General features: G+C 37.4%; 1 protein-coding gene across 1 annotated transcript; it reads right to left on the reverse strand.

Moving 5' to 3' along the window:
* Window positions 1-310: 310 nt before the first annotated feature.
* Window positions 311-6,166, reverse strand: LOC134314516 (neurofilament medium polypeptide). Its single transcript, XM_062995127.1, has 3 exons — window positions 5,228-6,166; window positions 3,294-3,418; window positions 311-3,188 (listed from the first exon to the last, which is right to left on the reverse strand). Exons 1-3 carry the CDS (start codon window positions 6,164-6,166, stop codon window positions 806-808), a joined length of 3,447 nt encoding a protein of 1,148 aa, XP_062851197.1. The 3' UTR covers window positions 311-805.
* Between the last annotated feature and the right edge of the window lie 4,779 nt (window positions 6,167-10,945).

The raw sequence follows: 10,945 nt of genomic DNA on the forward strand, positions 1-10,945 counted from the left end.
GGCCTTTTACACTCACAAAATACCCCATCATTTAGGACCGGAAAAAAATGGGTCGCAGAGTAAAATAATATTAATTAAATAAACTTTACAACTCAAACAGGCTTTGGAAATGAGCACAGGCAAAACACCAAAGGTAACAATGCCGTTTAAAACACTACACGTTAGTGGGTATAAATAAAATATTTTTTTTATATGTGCTCTAGTGTAATCTTTATTTAATGTAGCGTTCTGCAACACAGACTTTACATGCTAGGTTTGGACAGGAAAATGAAGACACACAAGAACAACTGATAAGCTGAAATAGCATTTATTGTGATAATATATAGCATTCTGATGATATACACATTTAAATAAGCATCTGTGGTATCATAGCAAAATATTTTATTTAAATAAACAGTAAACATTCTACCTTTTATGATTTATTTATCAGCATGGCTTTTTACCTAGATATTAGTGCACATGCATATACTGTTTTATTTGTGATCAAAGCTCCTAAGCTGCATTTAGGTTATTACTAAACCTCAGTCTAACAATAGTTCCCTGTGCCACTCAATTTTCAATTCTGCTAGTTGTATTGTGTTAATGATCACATTAAGGACTGATTGCAATGATGCGAAATGCTTTACCATTCTCTGCTTTGACTTGAGGTGTAGGTTATATTTAAACTAATGACTTTAAAATTTTTTTACTGACAGTAATGTGTCATGAAAGTGTTGCCTGCTATATGAAGCGTTAAAGCATTTGTGCCACGTTCATCTCAGTTATTGAGTGATTGTGTGCTTATGGGAAGGTCTCAGAACTTCTTTTATGCTTTTACTCCATTCTCAGTCACAGCTGACACATCTTTGGCCTTCTGGTCTGTGCCAGCTTTAATGTTGCTAATGGTTGCTTTCTCCGCTTTGCTTTCTTTTTCCTCTGTTGAATCTTCCTGTTTCCCTTTAGACTCTGCAGTTTGGTCAGGCTTTTTGGAGTCTTTTAGTAGTGTAGGATCCTCTTCAGGTTGTTTAGGTTTTGTGCTGTCCACCTTGGGACTGACTTCCTTTACCTTGCTTGTATCAGGTTTGTCTGATTTCTCATCTTTTGTGTTTGTCTCATTTAAGGCTTTGTCTTTTTGTGTCTGGTCTATGCTTTGTTCTTTTTCAGATGAAGTCTTGGGAACTTCTTTAGATGGTGTTCTATCCAACTCTTCATCCTTAGTTTCAATTTCTTTTGTGTAGCCAGACGTTTCCAGTTTGGGGTCTTGGGGATCTTTTTTCTCCATATCTTGTTTAGGTGTTTCCTTTTTAACAGATTCTAAAGTTTTGTCTTGAATTTCCTTTTTCTGCTGTACAGAAATCTTGGTTGTTTCCTCTTCATTGGTTTTAACATGCTCTTTAGTGCCAACTGCAGTTTTCTCAGATTGCTCTTGGGATTTTTTCTCCATTACTTCAGTTTTTGGTTTGTTTTGCATTTGATCATGCTCTTTTTCTCCTTCTTTTGATTTTGCACTTTCTTCATTGTTTGCTTGTTCTTGCACTTTTGTTTCATTTTCATTTATTTTGGATTCCTTTGCTTCTGTTTCATTAACTGCCAATTTGTTTTCATCCGCTTGTATTTTTTGCTCTTCTTTTGACTGGGCACTTTTTTCTTTTTCTGTTTGTACAGTCTCTGTATCAACTTCCAATTTGCTCTCCATGTTCTTCACTGACTGTTCTTCAAGTTTAGTTTTCTTTTCTTTGCTTTCTAATGGTATTTCTTTTTTTATTTCTTCTGTAGGTGTTTTTGCCTCAAGCTTCTTTTCGTCCTTCGACAGCTTTTTTTGCACCTCCTCTGCATTATTCTTTATGCTCTCTGCTTGAGAATCAGGCACATCAGTTTTTGAGGCATTCTCCTTTGTTTCTGCTTTTTCTTGCACTTTTGTTTCATTTTCATTTATTTTGGATTCTTTTGCTTCTGTTCCATTACCTGCCAATTTGTTTTCATCCGCTTGTATTTTTTGCTCTTCTTTTGACTGGGCACTTTTTTCTTTTTCTGTTTGTACAGTCTCTGTATCAACTTCCAATTTGCTCTCCGTGTTTTTCTCTGACTGCTCTTCAAGTTTAGTTTTCTTTTCTTTGCCTTCTAAAGGTAATTCTTTTTTTATTTCTTCTGTAGGTGTTTTTGCCTCAAGCTTCTTTTCGTCCTTCGACAGCTTTTTTTGCACCTCCTCTGCATCATTCTTTATGCTCTCCGCTTGAGAATCATGCACATCAGCTTTCGAGGCATTCTCTTTTGTTTCTGCTTTGCTGGCCTTTTCAGAAGGAGTCTCCTGCTCTGCATCAGCTTTTTCAGATTCTGGCTGTGAGTCAGCATTGGGTGCTTCTACCTCCAATAATTTCACCTCACTAGCCTCCATGTTTTTCTTAGTTGTTTTAGCTGAAGCATCTTTAGACTCAACTGCTAGTTCTTCTACCTTTTTGTCCTCTGATTTTTGAGAGCTCTTTTCTGTGAGTTTTTCTTGTGGAGCAGAGTCTTGTTGCAAAGACGTATCCGAATCAGTTAACACTGTTATAGGCTCTGTTTTTTGCTCTGTTGACTTTGGCTGTTTGATCTTTTCAAGACTCTCATTTGCTGAGTCTTGTTTTTCTTTTACAGCTACCTCTGCATCATTGGTTATATCTGCTTGTGGTTTTGTTTCTGTATCAGGCTCTTGAGCTTTGGAGCTTGTGTCATCAATTTTGGTGTTATCATCTTCATCCTTCTCTTCAGTGTGTTCGGATTCAGTTAATTGGCTCTGTGCTTCTTTAGTATCCATATCAGCTTTCTTACATTCCATAGAGGCTTCTACTGATTCATTTTCTTTTTCCAGTTGTTCTGCACTGGGACTGGCTGTCTGATTCTCAGTGGCTGCTTTGTGGGTCTCCTCTTTTTCAGACTGCTCTACACTTTCTGCTGCTGTATCTGTAATCTCGTCACTGCACACTTTGTCACATTCGTGTGCATCTTCAGCATCATCAGACCCTGTGTCCAGTATTTCTATGTCTTCCCTGGTAGTCTCAGTTATGATCTCCTCAACGAACTTGTACTGCGGCTCTGCTTTCCTGTTTGGTTCTCCAATCCTTGTAACGCTAGGTAGGGTATAAATAGGTGATTGCCTATAAACATAAGGTGCTGATAACTGTGCTTCAGATAAAGTAGAGTACCTTGACTCTTCGCCCTCCAACAATTTTCTGTAAAAGAAAGTATAAACATAGCACCATGTAATAAAACTACTTGATAAAGTGTGGAATGTGTTCTATGTTTAAACCATGGTGGCATCAGGTTGTGATTTTTACCTGTATGAATAGATTTCAGCGTCTAAGGCCATTTTCACATTGAGCAGATTCTGGTACTCCTGCACATGGCTTGTCATATCATACTTTGTGTTTTTCAGCTCATTTTCCAGCTGTCTGATGGTGTCCTGTAAACAGACATAAAAGAAAAATTCTAAGATTGAGTTTTTTGTGTGTGTGTCAATACAGCAAACAAATAGAACATTTATACTGCATGGTCTGGGCTTTGACGATGGATTTTATAGTTCAGGTATGGGTTTGTCAGCCGCTTCTCTCCACTTGCTCAACATTTTTGAGTAATTTACACTAAAACATTTTCTTTTTGGCATGAATGCATCATCGTTCCATGACTGATTTGCTTCCCTTGTGTTGTCTTTATATTGTGTTAATGTTTTAAACGTCCCACCTTAAAGGTGTTGCTGTGGCTTGGTAACTTAAATGCTTTCCTAATAATTTTGCAAAGAGAGAGTGATTTGTACTAGGTCTCGGCCTAATACATTTCTGATGGACTTCATTCTACCCAAGATTTTGACTCTGGCTTGTACTGGCTTGTACATTATGCTATGGCGACAAAGGCTACTAAATGCACGGTTACCAACACAAACAGTGTAATATGAGCACAGCTTCTTTATATCTGTAATTTCATTGGCCATGAAGGGAAAGGGTTATTGGCAAACTTAGTTTAATATGAAATTTGGTGTAAACAGCATGAATCCATTGACACATTTTGCTTTGTCTCAGCAGTTCTGGGTAGTAGTGGTAATTGGCAAATACTTAGCCCCCTTAATATCAATTGTTTGAGCATTGTTTAAATGTCACAGTCTATCTCAGTATTTTTACTCAAATTATTACTCAAATTTTTACTCTCAGTATTTTATTAAATTTTTTGTGAATAGATAAAATTTTTTAAGTATAGGTTTTAAGTATTAAATTCAAATTATATTCTTTTTGTTTTAGGTAATATTTTCCATGTTTGTCTTCATTAAAAAGATTACAAAACCTATTGACAAGAAATCATTTTTATTTGTAACATTGCAGTCCTATTATCTAGTCAGCATAAACACATTAATTGATCTGTAGTGTTCTTGAGCTACAGCTGTATTTAAAATGAATTGTAAATAATAATAAATTAAGGGCAGTGGTAGCTTAGCAGTCAAAATACTGGACTAGTAATTGGAAGGTGGTTGGTTTATGCCCCATCACCACCAAGTTGGCACTGTTGGGCAAGGCTCTTAACCCTTAATTGTGTGAATAGTACTGAAATTGAATAAAAGCATCTGCTATAAATATATAAATATATATTATATAAATATAATATACTTTTGGACAACTTCATATTATCTGCAGTTAACTTCTGTTCAAGTTTACAGATATTAATTTCATGCTTTAAATGCGATTTATTACTGATAAAAAGCTAATTCACCATACTTAAAATATTGTGTTGCATCAGTGAAATTTTACCAGCAGTTGGCATCACTTAAAATGCTTAATGCAAAAAGTTGTTTCAATTGTTTGTTGAGACAATGCTTTATCTTTTTTTTTTTTTTTTTAATATCTTAAACAGTTTAGAGACTGTGACTGGAGGCGAGAAACAAACCCAGGTTCTCAGAACCCACTGCGTTGTGTGGCACCCAGTTTACCAGCCTTGGCACCATGGATAATAACTCCATCTTCTGTACTGAATCAAGTGTTAATTTAAATGCACTAAATTTAAATGGAAAGACCATTTACATAAACGAAATATGTTCCATCCCCACTGCTGTAAAAATGAGTTTATGGGGGAATGGCGTGTAGGCTATCCATAAATACTAAATACATTATATATTACTAAATACTTTGGCATTTTACCTTATTTACCTTATTTACTATTTAAGTAAGACCTTTATAGACTGAACTGAGGTTGTCACCTCTGTACACACAATTTTTGTAGATCTCACCTGGTAGTGATGGATTTCGGCGGTGTGTCTTTGCTCCAGATCATACAGCTGTCTCTCCAGTGCTTCTCTCACCCCTCTGGCTGACTCCAGCTCCACATTCTTCTCCTGTAGCTGTCTCCTGAACCGACCGATTTCATCTTTGCTGGCTATCAGAACACCCCTGTCGCTCTCGGCAGCTTTAGTGAGTTTTGCCAGCTGTGAGCTGAAGCGCTGTTCAGCCTGAGAGACGCTACAGATAGCGCGACCTTCCAGCTGTGTCCTGATGTCCCTCAGAGATGCCGTGAGCTCACCTCTGCCGAAACCGCTCACCCCTGCTGAAACCCTCGTCTCCTGCATGTGGGCTAACATCTCAGAGACTTCAGCTTCATGGTTTTTCTTCAAGAACTCGATCTCACCTGCCAGGACGTTCGCTTTCCTGTCCATCTCTTGTTTGGTTTGGTATGCGTGCTCGATGTATTTTTTAAGGGCAGAAATACTCTCCTCAGCTTCAGTTCTGCCGCGGTTATCTGCTTCACATTTTTCTCTCAGTGTGTTAAACTCGTCCGCTAAATGCTGATGCTCCAGCTCGATGCGATGCTTCTGCACGGACATGGAATGCACCTGCTTCCTCAGCTCCTGCAACTCCGGTTCATAGCGCTCATGCAGATATGAGGACGATTTGGCTTTTTCTCTGATGTCCTCTATTTCTTTTTCCAGCGCTCGGTTCTGGCTTTCCAAATAATGCACTTTCTGGATAAACCCGGCGAAGCGCTCGTTTAGGCCGCGCAGTACGTCTTTCTCATTCGGCATCCCTGCCGGCAGGTCAGGTGAGAAGTGGCGCGGTGGGTTGGAGCTGCCGAGTGAGCTTGTTGTCCTTGAGATCAGAAGCTGTGAGGACGAGGGCTGCATATAGCGCTGATCTTCCTTCCTCCAGGTTGACGCATTCAGCAGACGCTTCATAGTGAGAGCAGTGCGTATGTTCGCTGTACAGTGCAGACAGGCTTTATATACAGCACTGCATGTGTCAGGCTTGCAGAATCCAACTGCTCAAAGTGCGGACACATGCGCCGTATCAGCAGCACCGGGAGCGCGCACTCATCCTGACGTCATCATTGCCCCCACATGCGGGTCAACGTGCAAGCATAATGGCAATTAAAGCCCAGCATAACAGATTCCTCATAATTTGCTTATAATCATTTCCTCCCTTTGTTTTTCATTTATTCATGTTAAATCAATGCTTTAGCCTTGTCAGGGTCGTGATGCGTCTGGCATTAACCAGAACACTGGGTAAAATGCAGGGCAACACACACATTTACTTACTCAGATGCTGCAGCTACCAGTTTACAGAACTGTTTTTGGGAGGTGAAAGACAATTAGAGAAAAAAATTTCAGAGGCTGTTATCAGACATCAGAGGCTTGATTCAAACCAAGGTTACCCGAGTCATGTTTCTGTGCAGCTGTGCTACTATTAACACTGTGGCCTAATGGGTAGCACTGTCACCTCACAGCGAGAAGGTCCTGGGTTCGATCCCAAGGTCTGGGTCCTTTCTGTGTGGAGTTTGCATGTTCTCCCCATGTCTGTGTGGGTTTCCTCCAGGAGCTCCGATTTCCTCCCACAGTCCAAAGACATGCGAGTGAATTGGAGATATATCCATGACTGTTGTAGGAGCCTAAGTGTACTTTCATAATAGTTGCTTATTTTATGATTATTTTTATTTCTAAATTTAGCATTATATGATGATTTGTGGTATTATTGATTATCTTAATTGGTGACATGATTATTTGCATAAATTTAGTTGTTTTATGATTTACATATAATTATTGTCTTTTGCTCATAAGTTAAATAATAATCATTATTGATGATCTTTGATTAATATTCTTTTCTTTCTCGGTGGGATGGAGGTCTGGTGTGGTGCACCATGGGAGTGCGGAACTGGAGTGGAGTCGCACAGTTTTTTGACCTTGCTGTGCTCTTATGTATTACATGTGATACCTTTTGTATGTTTTTGTGCCCTGAAGTACTCAGTAAAAGAGTTTTTAAATGCAAGTCATCACTCTCCGTGGATTTATTCATTTTTGGACATGGTATTAGAACTTTGATAAGGGTACGTAATGCATCAAGCTGACTTCACTAGCCTTTGGAACTTACAGCTGTGTTTGCTATTGAACTTGAGAACTGATGAATCTTGTGGTAATGAGTAACTACTATTTCTGTCATGAATGTAACCAAAGTGTGTAAAACATGACATTAAAACCCTAATAAATAAATAAATAAACTATGCCATTAGAATCCAATTTGAAATCATCTTACATTATAACATGTTAACCTGCAAAAAGCTTACTTACCTTTCTTCTTTTACAATTCCTTTAAACATATACTATAGTTAGCTGACAAATTTCAGTTTATAGAGTTTTTTTTACAGATGTTATCACCATTTCATGCCCTGCTATTTCATGCCCTGCCTTTTTGTGCAGGTACTCAAACTTTCCCATGCAGGGCTGGATTGTGCCAATTAGGTGTCCTAGGCAAAGCTATCCATGCCACCCCTACGTATAACAGCAGCATCATAAAGCAACAGAGGCATGCACATTGTGCAGCCAATATCACCAATAAAATAGGTTAAAAAAAGCTCACCTTACATATAAATATCAGTTTTGCAAAGTGGGCAAAATGTGATCCTGAATTATTCCAGTCTATTTGACATTGTCGATTGAAAGATCTAAATATTTCTCAGCTGTAAAAAGTGCATTTGTTTGAAGGCAGCCATCAGTAGAGATCCAGTATGTTTTTGTATATATTTAACAGGAAGGTTGTAGCCCTACATTAAATTTACACCCTGTCCAGGGTATCCCTGCCTTGTGCCCGGTGTTTTTTCTTTTTTAGTTGGAACCGGACACACCGCAACCCTGACCAGAATAAAGTGGTTGATAAAAATAAAATGCAAAAATGCAAATGTTTTTAATTTAATAATTCTAATGTATGCAGTGAAAAGGTAAAAGGGTAAAAGTTTTACCACTCTGTTCTCTCTTTTCTGTCTCTCCTTTTCTCATTTTACCATTTCGTTCCTCTGTCATGGCTTTTTATGCTACTTTTAAAGCAGGCATGCCTACATAAAATAAACATATTTCTTCATACTTTATTAAAGGAATAGAATAATGTTAAATTAAATAATAACTGTAGCCACTGCATTCTGTGTCTGCAATGACTACAGTTGCTTAATATGTCAAAGCAGCATCCAGATTATGTATTTTTTTAAGGCTTTAATGATTTTGTAAAAACATGTTGAAGTACTTTAAACACTTTTGTACCTATAGACATTTTTAAAAAATTCTCTAAATTTTAGTATTAGCAAAGTTCAGGGACTTTAGCATGCTTTATAGATTTATTTCAGCATAATGAACAATAAAATAACTACTGAAAGGAGAAATATAGTTGTAAATTGCATTCTGTTGGTTTTCTGATGTGTTAGTTTTTCAAACCTACTGACCTCATCATCACACATGATCCAGCTAATGAAAGGCGTAATAATTAGCTTGTCAGTTGAATCAAGTGTCAGCAATTGGAAAAATGTCAGACTCTGTAGGACTAGAGCTTTAGGCTTTTTATTTGTATTTTGTATCATGCAGATACATCAGAAAAGAAGTGATCAGATTTGCAGTTTCAGTCATGTGGAACATTCACAGAGTAAGAAGTCGGGTTGCACCTAAAAGCATGCACACACACACATGCGCACACATCAGTAAGTCATCTACAATTCAAACAGTGCTATGCAAAGCAGTTTTTTAAAATATAATATTTAATATTTTACTTAATAATATACTTTCAGGTTTGTATTTTAGCTTAAATAGCTATCAATGAAGTATAACAGACTATTGGCATTTTCATAATATTGTATAGTTTTGCATGTGTTTAGCAGTTTCAAATACATATTGCTATTGGTAGGTAATACAATGTCAAAGGAAAACACTGAGTAAATAAGTAGAGGAAAAGTAAGTGCAGTTGCTTTAGACAGGAGGGATATTAAAAAATAAACATCCTACCATGCACTCTGACAGGTATTTTAATAGGTCCAGTTAACCTAGAGTTAGAATTAAGATTAGTTTTTTGAGGGAATAACCCACAGGCACTGGTTTTTAGACAAAATGATAAGTCAGTTGACTGTACATCCTGTACCACATGCAAAGAGGGACTCTGACAGCACCTGCAATCTATATTTTTTTTACACAGCATTTAAGACCCGGCTCCCACTTGCCCTCTCTTTGGATCGAGAACCTTTGTCAAACACAACCTCTATGCTTGCCAAAAGATGAACAACACCAGAACAAAATTCTTTAATGCAAAAACTACAGACCACAAGGAAATCTTCACCTCAGTTAGAAGTAGTAGGACTTAAAAATGCCATATTTTATATAAAAAATCAAATAAACTATACACCCTCAGAGTCATGCAAACAACACAGAGACTATAGTCTCTTAATTAATTCCTATGAAGAAATTAATTAAAACCCACTTTGACTTTTTAAAGATGGAACCTATTATTCAGCCATGATAATAGCCATAGCAGTTGACATGGTGTTAAGAATTAAACAAACAAACAAACAAACAAACATTGGGGCAAAAATTAGAGGCTCTGTTCTACAAAAGTCATCATATGACATGTCATTCTTTACCATATTCTTAATAAGGCTGTGTTATGCTCTGGGGTGCATTTTGCTGGCATGGATTCTCTTGGAGCAGTGGTTCTCAAACTGTGGTACGCGTACCACTGGTGGTACGTGAAGCAGCACGAGGTGGTACGCCAGATAATCTTGGAAAAGTAATTACATGCACCGAAAAAATAAATAATTGAATAATTATGGAAAAAAAATGAAACAAAGTTCTTATGATTCTGTTTTAATAAAATCAGTTTAATTAAAATGAAGGTGTTTTTAGAAATATTCGGGGCTATGCAGACACCGTACTTTATTACGTCTATACTTCACGATTGCGGTTTCCATCTCTAAATTTCCGAAACGTTATCAGTAAAGTTATTAGTAAAGTTATCAGTAGCTCTCTCACTTTTGTCAGAGCCAGATCTGCGTTTGAATCTCACTGATCTCGTTCCTGATCTCGCACCCCTCTCACTCACATGCTCAGTGCTAACTGCATATATACTAGTGATGGGTCGCTCGCGAATGATCCGATTCTATTGAACGCATCTTTGAAATGAACAAAAGGAACCGAGTCTTTTATTTCTGCACAGTTCTTATTGGCTGTAATCAACCCATTAAGCTTCGCATCAGTAGAGGGAATTAATCGTAACTCGTAATAAAAGCTGTTTATTGTCGATATTCAAATCTGAAAACACTTTCAGTATCACGGAGAGTGAGCAACACACACACACACACACACACACACACACACTCACACACAAACTTACATTCACATACACTAACACCACATACATAAACACACACTCGCACTCATGCATACTCATACACACACACACAGAGCTAGTAGTATAATGATAAATAATTGAGAAATAAACTATACACTTGTTTAATTGTGTTAAATCTGGTTATTTCATTGTGCTTATGTTTTAAAGCAGAAACAAACACAGTCACAGTATTTTTCTGAAACTTAATGCAATGCAACCACAGTGTGTCTCTTCCCTGTAGTTTTTTTTCCTTTTAAAAATAAATCTTTTTTTTCTCGTTTAAGTGTTGTTTGAATTAGGAATACATTTAAGGCAAGGTAGCA

Source organism: Trichomycterus rosablanca, chromosome 5 (genome assembly GCF_030014385.1).
Source record: "Trichomycterus rosablanca isolate fTriRos1 chromosome 5, fTriRos1.hap1, whole genome shotgun sequence".
Taxonomy (NCBI): Eukaryota; Metazoa; Chordata; class Actinopteri; order Siluriformes; family Trichomycteridae; genus Trichomycterus; species Trichomycterus rosablanca.

What these genes read in the sequence shown, in the direction of transcription:
- LOC134314516 (XM_062995127.1), bottom strand. Translation starts at nt 6,166, where the DNA reads ATGAAGCGTCTGCTGAATGCGTCAACCTGGAGGAAGGAAGATCAGCGC. An exon ending in CCGAAATCCATCACTACCAG is followed by an intron (nt 3,419 to 5,227) that starts GTGAGATCTACA and finishes GTCTGTTTACAG; the next exon opens with GACACCATCAGACAGCTGGA. An exon ending in GCTGAAATCTATTCATACAG is followed by an intron (nt 3,189 to 3,293) that starts GTAAAAATCACA and finishes TTTCTTTTACAG; the next exon opens with AAAATTGTTGGAGGGCGAAG.